Source organism: Nothobranchius furzeri, chromosome 7, assembly GCF_043380555.1.
Source record: "Nothobranchius furzeri strain GRZ-AD chromosome 7, NfurGRZ-RIMD1, whole genome shotgun sequence".
NCBI classification, from domain to species: domain Eukaryota; kingdom Metazoa; phylum Chordata; class Actinopteri; order Cyprinodontiformes; family Nothobranchiidae; genus Nothobranchius; species Nothobranchius furzeri.
In genome coordinates this window covers 38,224,806-38,246,382 of record NC_091747.1, presented here as the reverse complement: position 1 = coordinate 38,246,382, position 21,577 = coordinate 38,224,806, and the positions used below count along the sequence as shown (strand labels likewise).

At 44.9% G+C, this 21,577-nt stretch overlaps 1 protein-coding gene across 3 annotated transcripts in view; it reads left to right on the top strand.

Moving 5' to 3' along the window:
* LOC107382653 (partitioning defective 3 homolog) overlaps positions 1 to 21,577 on the top strand; it is a 517,719-nt gene that overhangs the window by 375,755 nt on the left and 120,387 nt on the right. For all 3 annotated transcript variants that reach the window (XM_054751349.2, XM_054751350.2, XM_070553054.1), the window contains one exon: positions 19,774 to 19,890. In XM_054751349.2, coding sequence (XP_054607324.2) covers positions 19,774 to 19,890 — 117 coding nt within the window. The remainder of the gene's footprint in view (positions 1 to 19,773; positions 19,891 to 21,577) is intronic.

The following is a 21,577-nucleotide window of genomic DNA, read 5'->3' as shown; positions in this document are numbered from 1 at the left end:
ACCCCTCCAACGGGCTCAGCATGTAATGAAATAGAGGCCTTTAGCTGGAATGACCTTTCCTATTCACGGAGTTCCAAGACACACACACACAAACACACACACACATGCACCCGCACACGTTAATATGTGAGTGAGAGGATAGTTTGTGTGTGAGAGACAATCACCGCGAAGGCGAACAAGACCAAAAGCTAAGAAAATAGCTTTTGAATTACAAAGGTAATATCGACCAATGTTGAATTACTGTTCTGGTTCCCATCAAATGCAGCCAATTAAAGGCAGGGGCTCTTGTTCCTCGTGTTCTGTCAGAGCCTCAAACATGTGTTCCGCATGTTAAGAGAAGCTGTCTGCTTTTTCTCCAAACCTTCGATAAGCGTGTCAGGGAGTTGTGAGATGCATTTCATGGTTAGATCAGGATTTCATCTCTTCCTGTTTGTCACGACGGAATCTTAGTTGGATTCTTGCTTTCCGTCTGGATTGTGTGAGGCTGTGAAGTTTGGGAGTCTGGATACACGCCTAAGGGTGACGAGGTTAAAGCAGCTGATGATTGATGTAATGGTGTCCAACTCCAGAGGAGGAGTGCCATGATGTCCATCAGGGCTGGTTCAGACCTGTGCTGTTTAACTAAACAGATGACAACAGAGGTTCATCCACACTATTATCAGACGTTGTGTCAAAACTATACACATAAATCCACCTAAAACTGTCAGGAAGTAGCCTTGAGGCTTCTATGAGATCAAGGCTTAACTACTTCACCTTAGATCGTAAATGACTGCAGCTGGCAGAATGAGTTTTTTGGTCACGATGACTGGACGTTTGGAAAGGTCTAGGTGAGTCTTTTAGGACACTTACCAACAGTCAAGCATGGTGGTGGTAGCATCATGCTGTGGTGCTGATGCCTTGTGTGAAAAAGCCCTGACAAATTAGACAATGATAAACATCAGAACAGTGTACATTACTGAACATGTATGAATAGGTTTGAGTCTGTGGAGGAGAGAAAATGCATCATGAATTGCATACACCAAAAATACCCTTGAAAAAGAAAGGTTCCAGCTGATATGATGCATTATCTCATGATAAGTGTGTGTAAACGTCTGACCTGAAGGGATTTAGCTTTAGAGGAGGAGTGGCCCTGCTTATTTATCTAACCCTACATGTGATGCTCCGTCACTAACCCTGGGATTCTCCAGCACTTCCACTCTCATTCATCTTCACTTTTTACTCCATTACTGTCACTCCCTCTCCGTTTCTTTCCATTTATCCATACACATCCCCCCGCCCCATTCTTTCACTGGTTTCCTGGAGATTCATCACAGCATTGACAGAGAGACCTCTCCCGTCTCCCTCCAAATGGTAGGAGGGATGTATATCACGGATCAGTAGTCCTGCTGTCTCTTTTCACAAGAGGACTCACATGTGATGCTGAGGCTGATGTGTGTCTCTGCCTGTATTTCACAGTGTGACGGTTACAAGACAGAGAACCTGCCTCACCTTCACCCCATATGTCCTTCAGACTGAAATCAGGCATTTAGGTGGAACTTGACACCTCTGTCTCTAGACTTGTAACTGTAGTCACGAAAATAAGAGACCCGAAAGAACTAAATTACTTTATATTTGTACCAAAATAGAGTTTGTATTTTTTTTTCACAGACCAGCATGTAACATTTGTAAAAGTTTGTAAAAACCTCTTAAGTTGCAGTAAGCAGGTGGTGCCTCGGTCTGCCTGCATATTTAAAGCTCTCATGTCTGGGGCTGGTATTTTTTGGAACCTGCCTGCTCGCTCCTGGTTGCTGGCTGGTGGGGTCCGGACCCCTGGGCTCTGTCGGGTCTCTGACAGGGTTGGGCGCCCTTGAGTCCTCAGCCACTAATTTCTGAGCTCAGCCTGCCCTGGAGTGGGTGGCTACTGGTGGGCCTTGGGGCTTGCTGTTATTATCTTGTATGCCTCTGGCACGGCTGCTGGTTGCCCCCTCCCCTACCCGGGAGGGTTCTCTGTGCCTCTTGGGAGGGGGAGTTGGGGCTGCTCCGGTGACAGTCTCCCTGGGTTCCCCACACTCCTAGTGAGATCTCTGGATCTCCGGTGCTTTGATCTTCACAATCTTCCGCAAGTCTTTGGGGGCAGGCCTGTGGCCCCACACAATCACTATACACTCATATCAAAGCACACAGGTGCTCACATGGTGCTCTCACAAGTATGGACACTGGCATTTTTGACCAATAATCTAGGGCTGTGGTTGGCACTTAATGCACTATGAATTATTATCATGTTCTTTTCAGTAAAAAATGCTACTGTCATACATCCTTATGCGGTTGGCGCAGCGATGATTTGGTAGCCTGGCCTGCCAGACCCCCCCGGTTAATTCTGCACAGAGAAAGGGTCTGGGAACTCTCCTATTCAAATAGCCCCGCCCCCTGAGAATTCTAACCGAGCCAATCAGCGCTGAGTAGCGTAGGTCACACACCATAACGCCAAGTTTGTCATAAGCATGGCGACTGAAGCAGAGTTCAATGTGGCTCTTTCCTCTGTTCTAAATGACTTGAATGTCTTTAAAACCACAACAAGTAGAAGTGCTAAAAGCATTTCTTCTAAAAAAAAAAGAAGTTTGCACCATTTCCAGTCGCCATTTTTGACCACAGCTAAAAAAAACTACAGAGTCGCGCAGTACAGTCGGCATTTCCGTCTTTTTTCTGATTGGTTATTTTTGAGCTGCCTAGTTCTGCCCCTCATGTGCCTCTCTGCCTGTGAGTTACCAGACTCTTTCTCTGTGCAGAATTAAACAGAGACGAGTCTGGCAGGTCGGGCTAATGTTTTGGCTCTGTTGCATTCTCTTGTGTTCTCTCTCTCTCTCTCTCTCTCTCTCTCTCTCTCTCTCTCTCTCTCTCTCTCTCGGTCTAGAAGCAGATTCTTAAACATCTTTTATTGTTTTTTTTTGTGAACTTTCTTTCCTCACCTCTTCCTTTCCTCTCCCCCTTTTCTTTTTCCTTTCAGTGTCAGTGTGTGTTGGGATTTAAAACAACCAAATATGTTTCTAATAAAGTTTTGATATCAGGTGCGGTGTTATAGCTAAGTATAACGTTCCACCTGCGAGAGTAATACTGTAAGGCTTGTCTTTGACACTCAGACATCCATTCTGAATGCTTGTACGCCTGACATGATGCGAGGAAAAGGTAAAAAAAAATAAATAAATAAAATTCATTATTTTTTTTTTCCTGGTTGTAGACTCAGGGAGCAGAGCTGACTCTGACTTTCGTTTGAGACCAAATGCTTCTGTTTAAGTCATGTGGCAAAAGTCTAGCTGAGGCCACAGAGTGTCACTGATCTAAACGACCCATTAGGAATGCTGTGCACTGTTCTGTATCTAGGTCATAGCTTGAGTCACAAACTGCAGCTCCACCAACACCTCCCTGCACCCCACCCCCACCCCCACCCCCCACTCACTCACTCACTCACACACACACACACACACACACACACACACACACACACACACACACAAACACACACACACACACACACACACACACACACACACACACACACACACACACACACACACACACACACACACACACTTATTTTTCATTTATTGGGCTAATGTTTGGAGCTCAGATGGTGCTGCAGCTCTGTTTATCTCTTTTCTGTCTTGTTTTGCAACTAAAAGAAAAAAAATCTTTCAATAAGAGTGGATTATCTCGAATGCTACTTTTTTCAAACATACCCTCCTCCACACAGACTTTTGTCCAAATGAAGCTTAAAAAATCATGGCAGATGTACAATCAGGTTTCTGAATGTTGGAAAGAACACAATCGCAGCCCTCCAGCTGAACGTGGCTGACCATTCTCCACACTTATTTTCGTCCAGATCCTTTTGCTTTTATCTCCGTTTCCTTCAGGGGGTGTTGATCGCACCAAGAAGAAATGCTCATGAGGCTCAGCTTGTCTTTAGCTATCCTGTCGACAACTCAACCACAAATGGAATGTAGTTGTTGATCAGACCATTGGACACACTCACAAGCATGAAATGAAAAACCAAGCGATTCCCCGAGATTATTTCTGAAAGAGAAGCTTGAAGAGGAAGAACAGAACCGATGGAAGTAGACCTGACTGACATAATGGGGGGCAAAAACAGAAGCATAGACAAAAAAATACAGACAGGTATGGAAACTATTCCCATGCATCTGCCTGAGAATCATCACCCCTCTGTAACCACCTCCTTGTGATAAGCAGGTAGGGATGCTGATATTTGTTGTGAAAAACCTCATTTAAATGCAAGGATCTGGGTAGGCACACGATGCATGTACCTGATTTTTGTTTTCAATATATAAATATAGATTTTTTAGCATGATGAAAGACCGTGCAGAGTCTTACTGAAACTGAGCAATTCCCAACATTACGATCTCGCTTTAGCTCAGCGGGGGAGGCTAAGAGGCGTAGAAGTTTGCAGTGAGAATCGTTTTTGCTCCTCTTCTCCTGTGGCGTCGTCCCCCTACCGGGGCTCGGTCTGATGTCATGAATAAATGCATGTCATGCCTTCACGGTGTAGAACATGCTGCCTTCCCACCCAGGATGAACCATTTCAATTCTCAGGCTCCTCTTCCTGTAGCCGTTGTTTTCATCGTGTCGCTGGATGGTTTAGGGCTGGCTTCTCTCCAGAGCTAAAGACAGTCCGAGACTAAAGTTCATCTCTTCTCTGGAAAACATTTCATCAGAATATTCTGGTTCCAATGAGGTGAACGTTACAGTCTTATCCTAGTTCAGTCTTGTATTTTGACTAAAACACCTAAAGCTGCTTTTTCTCCTTTAGTTCATGTAGAATTTTAGTTTCTCTGAAGTAAACTTCTGACCGAACAGGGAGTGAATAAACACAGAGGATGGAGTTGATGGCATGAAGCAACCTACTTTAGCACTTTCAGAGTCGCTGTGCCAAGAGTTGTGATGATCAGATCCTTGTGTGTGTGTGTGTGTGTGTGTGTGTGTGTGTGTGTGTGTGTGTGTGTGTGTGTGTGTGTGTGTGTCTGTGTGTCTGTGCGTATGTGTGTGTTTTTGTGTTTACGTGCATGCATATGTGTCTGTGTGTGTGAGTGTATGTGTTGTTTGCATGTGAGAGTGAGGGTATGCATGTGTGTGTGTGTTTGTGTGTTTGCATGTGTGTTTACGTGTGTGAGTGTATGTGTGTGTTTGTATGCGTGTGTGTGTGTGTTTGTGTGTATGTGTGTGTGTATGTGCATGCATTTGCATGCATGTGTGTATGTGTGTGTGTGTGTGTGTGTGTATTTGTATGTGTATGTGTTTACCCGTCTCAGCTTACATGTGTGCACGTTTTCATCCCTCATTACGATTATGTTTCTTCTCCAGAAGAAAATGTGATTTTATTGATGATATGAAACTTATTACAACCTTCTGGGATGGAGGTATATTTATTAGTTTTTTTCTACCCTGACTGCTATGGATTCTCAAACTCTATATCAGACGTCTTTGGGTCTTTGCCCTGAGAGATATCAAAACCATGCAGGTTGTCCAAGCAGAAAAGGTAATGATTCTCACTGTCTGCCCTTGGAATTACCTTCACATCTAAACTAAAAGTAATACTCATTCATTTTCTCTTCTGTCTGAGTCCTGATGCTCCTTCCGAGGTGAAAAAGAGTGTAAGAGTTCACCGTAAAGGTTAAAGCAGGCAGTCTGTCACATATTTCCATTCACATCCAAAACCCCCACAGTGAAAGAGAAATAAGAAACAGCAAATGCTTTGGTTCCTTGAAGTCAGCAGCTAACTCCAAACTCCCCTCAAAATTCATCAGATGTCAGGAGAGATGAGCTTTTCTTAAATCCACTCCCCAGATTCAATGATTGTAAAAATCAAACTGGCTTTGAGGCTTTGCATAATTTACTTTTTCCCCTCACTAGTAATTCTGTCTTAGACGTTTTACTTCTCTGTTGTGTTTGAGCCTTGACAGCCTATTACCCTATAGATCAATGGGGATGATCCATGAGGCATCCACAGCTAGTGGAATGAACCCATCTGTTTTCTGTGATACATACAACGGTGGGATCATAATGAACAGAGCACGTGTTTACACAATAACAACAAAAGCAGACATAAAAGATAACGATTCAGAATGTGTGTTTAAAATGTCATTTCATAGAACTGTGCCAGCATTTGTCACATTTAGTACAATTACACCTCATCACACTTTGCCATCTTTCCTGTTGCTTCTATTGTGATCTGTGGCTGTAAGACAGTAATGTCACATTGCTCTGTTTACTTTAGTAATATTCCAAGACAACTAGAGCAGCACGGAAACAATTCTAGACTTAGGCCCTGTCCACACGTAGCCGGGGATCTGCCAAAACGTAGATATTTTTCTACGTTTTGGCCTGTCATCCACACGAAAACTGAGTTTTTTCACACGAAAACGGATCTTTTTAAAAACTCCGGCCAAAGTGAAGATCTGCGTTTTCTACGTTTTGGGTGTCTGCATGTGGATAGACAAAACCGGAGTTTTAAGGTCCGCAACGTCACTTTCCGCGACAAATAAATGCTGACATCACGTGTGCGACCTGTGTTTACACTAGCCGACAGCATGGATGCCCTCAGAGCTGCGCTCGCTTTATCAATTGTCCAAGCGCTTTCTGCTTGTTTGTTTTTGCAACCGGAATTACTGCTCCTTGCGGAAGACCACAGACGAAGGACGAGGTTAAGAACGGGGGAAGTACTGCCGCCTACAGGTCTGGCATGTCCTTAACAACATATTTATCTGGGTACGTGTGGACAGAGTTTTTTTTTAAACCAAGTGGTGTGGATGCAAGTTTTTGGAGGGGCGGATATTCGTTTAAAAAACGGCTACGTTTGGACTAGGCCCCAAAGTGTCACACTCTAATCAGCTGATTAATCCAACATCACCTGCAAATGGCTCCTGAGCCTTTAGATGGTCTTAGTCTATTACTTCCATTAGTGAAATGTATAAATACAATATTCAAATGTTTCTTCGTGCACCTGTATGTCCTGTAATAAATGAGAGGGAAAATTTTATCAAACAACTAAAATCTTAACAATGATGCCAACAGAACATCCTGAATTATCCTCAATGAAATGAAGAGAAATATAAGAAACCCAGGGGATTTAAACCTGTTTTTATTCTGATCTGTGTATTTGTCACAACTTTAGCCACATGTAACATGCTTTTAAAGTGTGGTTCGCTCGTTTAATCAATGCATTTGCAGTGGTCTCTAGTAGGAATGAATGCCTTTGTGTACTTTGTGTACTCGAGTACAAAAACTTTGGCGCCTGTTTCAGGATGTGGAAGTGAGCAAGATAAGAGGAGAGCTTCAGACAGCAGGATTTGGAGTCTTACCCCAAAATTCCACTATCTCCGTTCCGCCCTCCGCGGCCGCTCGCTTCCGAACTCAATTTTTACTGCTACCTGCTCTACAACGGCTCCGCTCCGGTGCGGAGACCTGAGGTGCGCAAACAAGCATGCGCGGGATTTTCGAGATCTTGCGATACAGTCCGAGCAATAAACGCGGAAGTTGGATCCAAACACCCGTTGTGTGGGAGAAGCATCGAAATGAACTGTTTAATCTGCCCATCATTTATGTTGAGAGATCAGCAGTGTTTGGATCAACAAAGTGTGACTACTTTGATAGTAGAAACTGTATTTATGGCTTATTTTTGTGCATTTAAAGTTCAACCGCCATTGATAGTTGTTAAAATTTGTTAAACCTGTGCATATGAAACAAAAAACGCCTTTTGTTTATCGATTTATTGTGAAAAAACGTAAGCTGTGCTTGCTCCCTTTCCTGTTGGGGGGTTGTGATTTCTGTCCATTGACTGCGGAGGTGCTCCGGCGTCCGGCAAAAATAGAATCGATCCTATTTTTGCCGGATGGCGGAACGGCTAGTGGAACAGGTCTGATTGACTACAATGGGACCGATTTTGCTGCAGAGTTCGTGCTGGAGCGGAGCGCAGCGGAGCGGAGATAGTGGAATTATGGGGTTATAATATTTGGACATCTCGCCTCTGGTTGGATAACCGCAACACAATTCTACCACTGACAGTTTGCGTTGCAACCTTGATGTTTTATCTCCACACATAACACAAGCCTAAAGGAGTGGGCTGGTTTCAGTTCTCGTCTAACACAGCTTAGCAAATGTTTAGCCTTGTTTTTGGCTAATGTTGGCTACTTCAGGTCACCTTTCATCAGAGCTTTGGTGGTATCACATCCATTGTTGGTTACCTGCGGGCAGTGGAGGACAATGTTGCCTACTGCACAAGATTATGGTCTGGGAAAACACATGGATCATAGCAACAAAAGAAAATAAGTATAAAAGAGGCGATCAAGATAAGGAGACTTGGACTTGGACAATCTCATTCTTTTGGTTACTACCCAAAGCTCATGACCATAGGTGAGGTATTGGAACGTTGATCAATCAGTAAAGTGCCTTCCGGCTAAGCTTTCTCTTCACCATGACAGATGGGTGAGTCCAAGATTAAGTGACAGTGTGATGTCACACTGTCAGGCTTTTCAAATCCTAGAGCAGATGTATTCAGTTCCAGGCTTGGAGGGTCAGTTTCAAGCATATTTTAGTTTTAACTCTGTTTCAAAACACCTGATTTCAATCAGCAGGTGATAAACAGCCTTCCGCAAAGCCTGATGAGCTACTGCACAGGTGATTCAACCTCTGAATCAAGTGTGTTGAGCAGAAACCACTAAAACATGCTAGATACCAGCTCTCCTAGGACTGGAATTGAACCCCCTGCTAGCGTTTTCACCGTCAGAAGAAGAATCAGAAGCTGATGCAGGAGAAAGGTGTAGGAGACTATTTTCATGTTCAGCCTGCATGAAAAACTTAGAGTGAACGATTATAATCAGAAATACCCACGAAAATGTTTTTTTTTTTTTCAGTGAACTACACCTTTGAAAGCTTCTCTATGTACCGATCGTTTTTTGAAATTAAATATGAAGTATTTGAGTGACATCTTCTCATGTTCGTGACAGGAATTGTCATGTTCCTGGGAAGGTGTTTAACCCACGACATGAAGAACCATCACAGGACAAAGGCAGAAAGTTCAAACAATGATTTATTAACCCTAACTAAAAGTGTCCTGGAGATATCCAAGTGTGAAGTAGCCGGCAAGAGTCCAAAAGCCAGCAGGGAGGGCAAACGGTGTGACGGGGTACGTCCAGGAGAGGGAGCCAGATGATGGCGGCAGAGGGCAAGTGAAGCTGGAGGAGAGGTGAACCTTGAGTGTGTAATCCAGGTGGGTTATGGTGACTTCCAGGTAGGTACATCCATCTGTGGTTCAGCGATTCCAAGTATCCAATGTCTGAGCAGAGACCAAGTAAAACCTAGTACTGAGTGGCAAGATTCTACCGTGAGTAGTTAATCATCCAGCGATGTGAAGTGGTTCCCTCTCCTCTTAAATAGAGCTCTGCTGCGGTTGATTAGAGGATCTGCAGCTGCCGCTGATCGGTAATGCCCCACAGCTGGTGAGTGCCCTCTCCTGGAATGACAGTCTTACAAAGATGTTGTGGAGAAGAGGGAGTACTCACCCCGTCACACAACAATGCCCCCCCCCCTCAACGGACGCCACCTGGCGTCCTAGCAACCGACTCCTCGTAGTCCCGAATGAGGGAATGGTCCACGATGAAGGAGCGCGGGACCCAGGAGCGTTCCTCAGGGCCGTACCCCTCCCAGTCGACCAGGTACTGGACCCCACGACCACGGGGTCGGGAGTCGAGGATCCGCCGGACTGAGTAGACCAGTCCCCCCTTGTAGAGCCGGGCCGGCGGCGGAGGCGCAGGAGCAGGGCAAAGAGGACTGGAACCAACGGGTTTAACCAAGGAAATGTGAAATACAGGGTGTACCTTCATATTCCTGGGGAGGTCCAGCCGAACCGTGGTGGGAGTAGGCGTGTCCAGGACCCTGAAGGGGCCGATGAACCTAGGAGTGAGCTTCCTAGAGGAGGCCTTTAGCGGGATGTCCCGGGAAGACAGCCAAAGATCCTGACCAGGAGAGTACAGCGGGGCGGGGCGCCGGTGTCGGTCTGCCAGCTGCTTGTTCCTGGCGGCAGTGCGCTCCAAAGCCGCCCGGGTAGAGGCCCATGCCCGTCTGGCCCCCCTGAGAAACTGCGGGATGGAGACTGAAGCCGAGGACTGCTGTGGAAACAGTGAGGGTTGGTAACCCAGAGACGCCTCAAATGGTGACTGACCGGTGGAGGTGGATACATGGCAGTTGTGAGCATACTCGATCCATGCTAAATGTGTGCTCCAGGTGTTGGGCTGGGAGGAGCAGACACAACGCAGCATGGCACCCAGCTCTTGGTTTAACCGCTCACACTGCCCATTAGTCTGAGGATGGTGGCCGGAGGTGAGGGCGACCTTGGCGCCCAGAGCTTCTGCGAACTCCTTCCAGACCCGAGCCACGAATTGGGGACCCCGGTCAGACAGAATCTCCGTGGGAACACCATGCAGCCTAAAAACATGCTTCACAAGGAGTTTGGCAGTAACAGTGGAGGAGGGAAGGCCTTTAAGAGGCACCAAATGACATGCTTTAGAAAACCTGTCGACCACAGACATGATACATGTGAAGCCCTGAGATTCTGGAAGACCCACAACAAAATCAAGCGCTATATGCGACCAGGGACGTGACGGATTAGGAAGGGGCCAGAGGAGCCCAGCTGGGGCTCGGTGGTCTCCCTTTTGCTGAGCGCACACATGACAAGCTGAAATATAGTTCTTAATGTCTATATACATGGAGGGCCACCAGAAGGTCTGTCGTATCAGAGCTATAGTGCGTCCCACACCTGGATGAATGGAAAACCTTCCTGTGTGTGCCCAATGTATAACCTGCCCCCTAAGCGCCTGAGGAACGAATAGCCTCCCTGGGGGTCCCCCTGGTCCGGGCTCGGTTTTGAGTGCCTCCAAAACCTTGTCCCGGATCTCCCAGGTGATCCCACCTACCACACACGACGAAGGAAGGATGGGTTCGGGCTCGGGTTCTTGGTCTGGTGCATACAGTCTGGATAAGGCATCGGGTTTAGTGTTCTTTGATCCAGGGCGATAAGAAATCTGAAAATTAAAGCGTGAGAAAAACAACGACCACCTGTATTGGCGGGGGTTAAGACGTTTGGCTTCTTTCAGATAGATTAAGTTCTTGTGGTCTGTCCATATTAGGAACGGCTGTTCCGCTCCTTCCAGCCAATGCCTCCATTCCTCGATGGCGAGTTTCACCGCGAGCAGCTCCCGGTCTCCCACGTCGTAACGGCTTTCCGTCGGGGACAGCCGCCTGGAGAAAAAGGCACACGGGTGCAGTTTATTGTCCTCGGGCGCTACCTGTGAGAGGACCGCCCCCACCCCGGTCTCAGATGCATCCACCTCTAGCACGAACTGCCTCTGGGGATCGGGTCTGTGGAGGACTGGAGCGGCGGTGAAGCGCCTCTTAAGTTCCTGGAAAGCAGCCTCGGCTTCTGGGGACCAGACAAATGGGCGTTTCACAGACGTTAAGTTAGTTAGCGGTGCGGCTACCTGGCTGTATCCCTTAATGAAGCGCCGGTAAAAGTTCGCAAATCCCAGGAAGCGCTGCAGCTGTTTCCTGGATGAGGGGGTGGGCCACTCCGTGACCCCGCGGACCTTCTCCGGATCCGCTCTGAGCCTCCCATGTTCCACGATGAACCCGAGGAACTTGACCTGTGGGACATGAAACAAACACTTCTCTACTTTGACATATAAGCGATTCTCCAACAACCGCTGGAGAACCGCTCTAACATGTTCCACATGCTGTGCAGAGTCCTCTGAAAAAATCAAAATGTCGTCTAAATAAACTGTTACAAACTTATTCAGGAAATCGCCCAACACAGAGTTCACAAGCGCCTGGAATACAGCAGGGGCATTAGTCAACCCAAAAGGCATAACCAAATACTCATAATGTCCAATAGGAGTCTTAAAAGCCGTCTTCCACTCATCCCCTTGCCTGATGCGCACCAGGTGGTACGCGTTCCTAAGATCCAGACGGCTAAACACCCGTGCGTTCTGCACAGGTTCGAAGGTCGAGCTGAGTAGAGGCAATGGGTATTTATTCTTTACAGTGATCTGGTTTAGTCCTCTATAGTCTATGCAAGGTCTGAGGGTACCTTCCTTCTTCGGGACGAAGAAAAACCCCGCGCCCAGGGGAGAGGAAGAGGGTCGAATGAGTCCAGCGGCCAGGGATTCCTGTATGTAGGTCTCCATGCTCTCCTGCTCAGGTCTGGAGAGGTGGTACAGACGACTGCTGGGAAGAGGAGCCCCAGGCAGCAGCTCTATGCTACAGTCAAAAGGCCTGTGTGGAGGAAGAGAAGTAGCTCTGTCCTTACTAAATACCTGTGCGAGGTCGTGATACTCCTGGGGCACATTAGACAGGTCAATCTTCTCGGCTGATGGCGGTCTAAAAGCGCTGATGTTAGGAGGGTCTGCTCCAAGGCAGGACTGGGAGCATCTCGGGCTCCACCCCTCCACTCTTCCCGTTTCCCAGTTCACCTGGGGATTGTGGCGGAGGAGCCAAGGTCGACCGAGCACTACTGCAGTCTGTAGGGAGGGAAAAACAAAAAACTCTATTTCCTCCACATGATTTCCCGACACCCTGAGTTTTACCGGGACAGTCCGATGCGTGATGGTGGTTAAGCTGCGTCCATCCAGAGCTGCCACCGCGCGTGGAGTGGAGAGCCGGGTCGTGGGAATTCCCCACTGACGTACTCGTTCTGTGTCAATCAAAGATTGTTTACAACCTGAATCCAACAAAGCATCAACCGGAAACTGTTTAGCATTAGCATACAACATACAAGGTAACACACTGCGGGACCCCTTAGAGTTCTGACTGCCCTCCAGTAGTCCCGACATTACCGGTAGGCACGCCCTTTTACCAGAACCGGGCAGGCTTTGGCAAAATGCCCAGACCCCCCACAGTACATGCAAAGACCTGACCTCATGCGATGTTCACGTTCCTCCTTGCTGAGTTTGGTCTTTCCTAATGGCATGGGTTCCTCCGGGGGAAGACTCTCCGAGGAATGACTTACTGACCCAGTTGCCGTGTGGGTGTGGGCACGTGAAGCTCCCGGTGCCTCTTGTCGAGGGAGATGGCCAGCTTGATCAGCCCCTCCAGGGACTGAGGTTCCGGGCACATGGCGAGCTGGTTCCTGATGCGGCTGTTTAGAGCCTCCGTAAAGGCGGCGATGAGGGCCTCCTCGTTCCAGGCGGATCGAGCCGCCAGGGTACGAAAATCCAGGGTCATCTCTGCCACCGTCCTCTGCCCCTGTGACAGCGTCCACAGCCTCCTGCTTATGTCCATAGGGGATATGTCAGAGCCAAAAGTCAACTTAAATTCGGCCAGGAAAACGTCCAAGGGGCCTGCCAAAAAGGCAGGGTTGTGGCTCTTAGCTTCTGCCCACCTTAATGCTTTTCCTCGTAGCAGTCCAACAATATAAGAAATGCGACTTACATCAGTGTGGAAGGCTCCAGGAGACCGTGCAAACGCCAACTGACACTGGAGGAGAAAACTGTGGCACTCCTCGAACTCTCCACTGTACGTCTGAGCAGGAGGCGCAGGGGCGGTGTGGTAATAGGCGGGTTCAGCGGCCGCGGCCCCTTCAGTATTGAGCTCAGGAACGGCGAGGTTTCCTTGGGAGGTGGTGGCTCTCTCCTGAGAGGGGTCCTGAGCCTGGAGCTGGGTCAAGCCCTGTTGAAGTTGACGGATCATGGCCTCCAGCTGTTGAGATTGTTGGTTAACAATCTGGAGGTGTTCCAATAAGACCGGCAGGGCCTGTTCCTGCTGAGTTAACCTAGAACTGAAATCGGTGAGTAATGATTCCGTGGGGTTAGCGTTTTGGCTGGATGATTCTGTCATGTTCCTGGGAAGGTGTTTAACCCACGACATGAAGAACCATCACAGGACAAAGGCAGAAAGTTCAAACAATGATTTATTAACCCTAACTAAAAGTGTCCTGGAGATATCCAAGTGTGAAGTAGGCGGCAAGAGTCCAAAAGCCAGCAGGGAGGGCAAACGGTGTGACGGGGTACGTCCAGGAGAGGGAGCCAGATGATGGCGGCAGAGGGCAAGTGAAGCTGGAGGAGAGGTGAACCTTGAGTGTGTAATCCAGGCGGGTTATGGTGACTTCCAGGTAGGTACATCCATCTGTGGTTCAGCGATTCCAAGTATCCAATGTCTGAGCAGAGACCAAGTAAAACCTAGTACTGAGTGGCAAGATTCTACCGTGAGTAGTTAATCATCCAGCGATGTGAAGTGGTTCCCTCTCCTCTTAAATAGAGCTCTGCTGCGGTTGATTAGAGGATCTGCAGCTGCCGCTGATCGGTAATGCCCCACAGCTGGTGAGTGCCCTCTCCTGGAATGACAGTCTTACAAAGATGTTGTGGAGAAGAGGGAGTACTCACCCCGTCACACAACAGGAATTCTGAGTTTTTATGAGCTCATAAGCAAACCAATCACAACATTTGAAGCATTCCCTCCGGTTTTCTTTTATCCTGTAGTCTGCTATTGCACAATAGACTGGGGTCTGCTCATTCCAAGACAGTTTCTATTATTGGCTGATTTTAGCACATTCCTTTGGTTCTGAATGACCAAAGTTAAGCTGAACTCAATGATGCACTCTTCATAGGATTAACAGAAAACTGCCAAATGTTAAGATCCTTGTAATCCTTGCTATCTAACATAACAGTATAGAAGTATTCTGATCCTAGTTTCACACCGAAAGCATCAGCGGCGTGGAACGGCAGCGGACGTCACTGCTTCAAATAGAATCCATTATACTCTATGGACTGTGTCAAACCAGCAGCGACGTTGCAATTTTCAGACGTGTCCCAGACGCTGCGCGGCGTGCCGCTAAAGATGGGATCCGGTTTTATTTTTGCCACAAGCCGCTACTGGGAAACGTCAATTTCCGCAGTTAACATATGGCTAGACAGGAAATCAAACACTGCTTCTGTGTAAATTCCCCAGTACTTTTCAAAATAAAAGCCCTGCAGCGATGCAATTTCATATATATGAAGCTTACGTGTGACCCAGTGACTCATTCACCCACAGCATTGTTTCAGAAGTGCAGCGGTGTGTTTTTCATGGCTTTATTTCTTGCAGTGGAGTGGAAAAACATCAAATATGACATCAAACAACAATATCAAATGTGACTTACTTCTTTTTGGTTTAATGGTGGATTGCGTAAACAAACTGTAACCTGAAGTCTCAAAGGATCTCATGATCTTGGGTGTCCAATGAAGAGCACAGAGAGGAAGCCGTGCCACTGCCAAGACTCTCCCGGTGTGAAAAGGACCGCTTCGAAGTTCGCGAGTAAACTGGTCCACTGCTGTTTTGCGGCGCCGATGCTTCCAGTGTGAAATCAGGGTAGGAAGAGTTTACACCAGCTCCCTGTTCCAGGGATAGTATCACCACCATTCAACCTGCCTCTCCTGCCTTGGTGTTATGTCACCATCATGCATTAATTTTCCTTGTTAGGGTCTGTATTATATATGTTTCTTTGTGACATTCTGCATGGAACACTTTGGTGAAAATACCCTTTATACCCACACCTGAATGTCACATTGTAGCAACAAATTAACCACCAACAAACAGACAGTGTTGCATAAAGGCAGAATATGTTCTCAGACCTTTAAATAAATATAGACACAATATGCAGAATGGGAACACGAGGGTTCAGCATATATCACATGCATGTAACTGTGCAACTCTAGTGAGTTTCTACAGTGGGTCTTGTGTTTGGGAACAGAATATTAAACAGGTCTTTGATCTGCTGAACTGAAGCTTAAAATAAGATCAGAGCTTTATAAAAGTGTGTATGTTGAAGTGAACTTTTTACCTTTACTCAAGTTACAAGTATATTTCTTTGTTACATTCAGTTCAAGTGATTTAACCGAGACTTACAGCTGCCGATCAATATCTTATTACCAAGCCTCATCAGGCTCATACTAAGTATAACTTTTCTCACATCAGCATAGATTATTATCCGTGTGCACCATGATTCACCAACCTGTCAGAGTTCCTTCTCCCCTCCTGACACTGATTAACTCAACATCATTACTGTTTTTATTGAATTTCTTTGGATTTTCAAATAAGACATTTATCTTACAGAGAAAATCCATGTTTTGCATTTGTTGTACACAAACGCGGACCAAAGTTTTGTGTCTAAAAAACTGAGTGTTTGGTTCTATTTAGATGTTAAAGCAGGAGTGAAGTTTTGAAGGCTCAGCTGGTGAATCACAATGGCTCCAACCTGCTGGAAATGTTTTCATTGAACAGGCAGGTGTTCCAAATGGTCTCTGTTATCTGTTTGTTTTGCAGGCATGTGCTCCGCTCCTCCTTCTCCGGACACAATTGATGAGGGAATAGCCTTTCCAATGGAGCTGCTGCATGCCCAGGGTCTTGCTCCGCGTAATCCAACCAACATGTTTCACAATAAATAAATCCCTCACTTTAACAAGATCGATCTAGAAGAAAAATAACGCTATTCCCCCTTAAGGTTGTGTTGGGTTTTTACGGGGTGTGTGGCAGGTAGTGAGAAAAAAGTTGAAAAATCTTCAGAAAGTTAATAAAATAACTTAAAAGGAGGTACGAAAGGCCGTCACCGTCCCTGGAGATGGATGCAAGAGTCATTATTTTTACATTTCAAACTCAAACACTGAGTTTTGTGTCTTAGAAGAGCCATTTGTAGATGAATTAATCAGGTAATGTATTAGGTCTGAGCTACAGAAGAATCAGCAAAGCTTTATTTGCTTTTCATTGGCTTTTTAACTGGGAACTCTCACAAACAACATATATCACTATTCTAAATTAGTCCTTGCCAGAGGGAGACCATTAGCACCAAGTTTAAGGGGCTTTTATTGTGAAGTAGAGCAATAAACATCCACAAAGTCATATATGTGCTTCTACCTGCTGAAAGGCAACCTTTTCTGATGTAATTGTTCAGTTTTTAGAGAAAGTTTCCAAACTGTCAAGTGAAACAGAGCTATGAGAAAAGTAAAAGAAAAAGGAAAGCTCAAAGTAGAATCACCATGGGGCTGGGAGACTGCAGAATGGAAGGCTTTCTCTTTCTAAAACCAAGCGAGACTCCTCCAAAGCCCGAGTGAAACATCACAATCAATGTTTTATAGAAAATCCACAGAGTTACGCTGCATGAGAAGTCAGTACGCCTATTTTTCTTTATTTTTCACAATCTCATTTTACATGTGATCTATCGCCTCCATGCTGTTCAAAATAAGTACAATTGCATTATATCATAGTTCAAATGAGATGTAACACACCTTTTCCATGTACTAGCAGCAAGCTCTTTGCTGGTAATGATGAAGTATCGGGAGAGGCTTCAGGCTTCCACCTGCTCCTCACAACAACATCAAAAATGTATAACAAACAGGCTGTTTATGAGACGCCACCTACTACTTATATGTCAGACCTCAGCATGTGCTGAACTTAAGAGTTAATGAACCCCAGTCACTTCATATGTGACTGTTTGTTTTGGTTCTTTGCAGATTTTGTTTACAGGATTTACTGAAACAGGAAGTGAATTCCCCACAAATCTTGTACAAAAAGAAATCTTAAGTTTCTACTTAGGAAGCAGGAGCTCTGCTGTGTTTGGCTTAAACTCACTCTGTTTTTTTAAATTGTGTTTGACAACATTTTAACATACAATAGACCCTGTTTGTCCTATGCAATTTACAATGGAAGACCCTCCCCTCACAGTGATCAATGATCAGTTTATGCATATTCTGTATGGACGAGACACATTTTACCAGCATTTTGGAGCATGAAACCCTCTGCTACAGGATAATCCAGGGATGTGCACTATGAGACTGGATCTCTAAAGCAGACCTGTATCCATGCTGTTTAGGGTGTTAGTGTAGATGCATCATGTCTTCATATCCTTATAGTGCTCGTTCATTTGAGTCAGTAATGACAGAATGCCATTTTTCCCATTAGAACTCATTAGGAACACACGATATTATGGCTGAACGATCTATGATCTTCTGATTGAAATCGTGATTTCAGATAATGTAATTATGAAGTTCGTCTGCACGATGGCCAGGCTGAGCCTGAGAGATGAGGAGGATGAGGAACTTGGATGGGCAGGAGAAGTGTGGAGTAGAGCTGTTGCTCCTGGTCTTTGTCAACAGGAACCACCTGAGGTGGTTTGAGCATGTCATGTAGAGTGATAACTCCAGGGCTGACCCAGAACATGCCGAAGAAAGGGCATCCCTATACTGGCCAAGGAATGCCTTGGTGTCCCACCGCTGGTAGAAGTGGCTGAGGACAGGAAAGTCTAGGCTTTTCTAGGGCTGCTGTTGCCCACGGCCCAGAGTTTAAAGGGATACTTTGCAACATTCTCATATTTTTAAATCATATTCTTGAGCCAGTATGAGCCAAAATGATCCTTTACAGGGTTAGTGAAAGGTTAGGACTTCAAGAAAATTGAGCCTCCATACCTGGTGCTGCAATCTGGTTCCAGAATGTTTCCTGCATGTTTTAGATCATGAACACAGCTGATTTGTCTAATTTAGTGATGGATCTCTGCTGTAGACACTAAGGAAGGCTGGGGAGACATTTCAGCTGTCATATTAAGGTGTTAAAAAGACGAACGCACAGCAAGGAGATACATTTAGCTTTCAATTCTACAAACGGACAGCAAGCCAAAACTGCCTTGGCCCCTTTTAAATGTTGGGCAAAAGCAACAAGGCAATTTTTGCTGTACTTCATTTTTTTCTCCAGACATTGGCATGGTTTACTGCCTGATAATTAAATTAAAAAACCCGGACTGGAAAAGGGTGCTTCTAGTTGAGTATACTTTTGGGTATCTGAACACACAGAACATGAGGTTGGAGGAGGACAGTAGCAGCATCAAACATCAGAATTAAAACGGTCTTGTTTCCCTTTTTTTGCTGTCCTCCCCCAACTTGTGGGGCTAGTTATTTAATCACCAGGAACTTCTCCTTTGTTGCTGCATGCTTGCTTAGTATGAGGATTGCTGTAAAGTCACTGACACCAGTCAGTGACTCGATGCAACCTGCTGGGTTCCTTCTATAGGAAACTTTTTACTGATTGGCTTAATGAACTGAACTGCAGTAGAATGTGTACTGTGTGAAGTGCCTTGAGGCGACTCTTGTCATGATTTGGCGCTATATAAATAAAATGAATTGAACTGAAAAGCCAAAAGCATTTACAACTACCAGCTGGGTCTGTTCTCGCCTTTTGGTGAAGCTGTCTTAGATGTCTTTAATTTAAAACAAAACAAAAATGCCATCTCTTTCAAAAATGACACCTGTGAAGACCAAGTTTTCTTGTAGCCTCGGAGTTTGACTGGTTGCGGGGTTTCTTCTCTTCTGAAAGCTAAAGCATGGACTCCTGCAGCTGCCACTAGACTTAGTTACATTTATCAGACAGGAATCCCTTATTTTGGCTTTGGAAAAGCCAAATTTGTGTTTTTTACTGAAATCTTCACTGAACTCTTTGTCGTTTTCTAGCAGGAAAGTAATTCATTCTGTTTGGGTTATTGTTTTATGAGGCGTGATGGATTTTAATTTTTAAACCAATTAATTTTAAAAGGCAGGCTAAGGCTTTTTATTCAATCGTTCCCTCCAAGGGTGTCTTCCCAATGAAATCTGCTAGTTTAGACCTTTTGACACTGATTTCTCAAAGAGCTTTATCTGCATCTGCAGAAAAGACACACGCGAAGGTTTACAATTTCTAGAATGTGCTTCATCTAAATTCAATCTACTGTTTGTGTTCTTGTAGGTTTGGAAAGCACAAGAAGGAGGAGGACAGGAGGGAGACGAAGAACTCTAAATCTATAACTGAAGATTTTCAAGCATCAGATAAGGAGACCCACCAAATGAGGCTGGAGCAAGAAAGGTGAGCAATCAGCGTCAGTTGGTGATTTATTATTTATTTATTTATTTTGGTGGGACACAATTTAACAGGTGTGCCGAAAAGAGCATGCCAGCCGAGATTTGCGTGACCTGTTATGGGAAAGTGCACATGAATAACAAGGTTTTAGAATATATTTGTACTATTAACATGTTTCTTATTTGCTTCCTTAAAAATGATGGTTTATAGGTGGATACTTTAACAAAAATATGGTTTAGTTGAAAAAATAATTATACATCTTTAAAGAAATTGTAATTTCAAGTCACATTCCTGGTTTTTAAACCAACAGCAACATTTAAGCTGGCAGAAAAAAATGTATATACAAAAATACTCACCAAGTATTAGTCTCTAACATGTTTAACTAAAATGTGTCGGAAATGAAAATATTTAATCATTATTTCATCATATTTCAAATAAAAAACTAAAGTTTTTTTCAGTAGAAACACGGATTAGAAAAGTGTTCACGTCATGAATGTATTAAAAATAGCCTCATTGCTCATCATTCTAATAATTAAGTCTGAAACTTGCGGTTGGGGCGACTGGGCTGATTTCAGATTCTCTATCCAGATATCACCACCAGGGTACGCCAAATCACCATTCTTATGTCACACCAACATACTGGTAACAGCAAAATTGTTACAAAAATGTGCTTAATATTCACCAATCGCGCAAATTCAGCATAAAAACAGTGCAAATTTCATGAAGTTAAAAGTATTAACTCGGTCTTGCCTTTGCTGGTTTAGGTTGTAATAATCCATCTTATAGTAAAAAAAAAAAAATCATAATTTTTACATGCAGTAGAATGTTCAAAAATCTCTGATGTCACATTCCATCATTTTCCAGTCCTTCATAGTGTACTCAGCTGCTGTACAACAACCAGGGATGGTGAACTGTATTTCCTGCCGATCTTCTGCGCGTGTCTTCACGGTTGCTGTACCTCTGCGCCCAAAGGCTCTCCTATTGTTTCTATTGAACGGGGGAATCCAGCGCAAGCGCCAGTTAGCGTAGGTCTATGGTAGAGGTTGCTGCTTCAAAAAGTAACAGGAAATACATCACAAGATGATTCTGTAGTGGTAAAAGTGTAAATAACAATTTTAAACTACCCTTAAATGCAGATTTTACACAGCAATTGTAGTCTGTGTGGTGTACAAATTTGTTTTATATATATATATATATATATATATATATATATTCTGATTCCTATGTTCTTCTTCTTCTTCTTTGTCCTGTGAGACTGGTGGGGCGGTGCCATAGCGCCCCTATGGACAATTCGCCACTGTGAGCAACCAGCACTTAGATACATTAAACGCTAAAATATTCAAATCTCACGTTAACAAAGGGTTAAAGAGAGAGAGAAAAAAGACTTGGATGACTAGAAAATAACCAAATTACATAATTAAGTGGAAAGGTTTAAAAAAGCAATGAAAGCACTCAGGTGGCAATTTGTGAATTGTCCCTTTCTTTTATATCGGTGCATTAAATAGATCATTTATGGATTGTAGTTGCCTGAGCCATTCACAAGCTCTGACCTCCTAACGATAGTCGTAGACCCCTGTGAGTTCACCCTGATTGAATGGTGTGCTTTATAGTAGAAAAATCAATGGAGCTCAGCGTTCGTCTCCTCCATCTTGCCCAGGTTGCTAATCCCTGCAGAACACTCTTTTCCTTTATC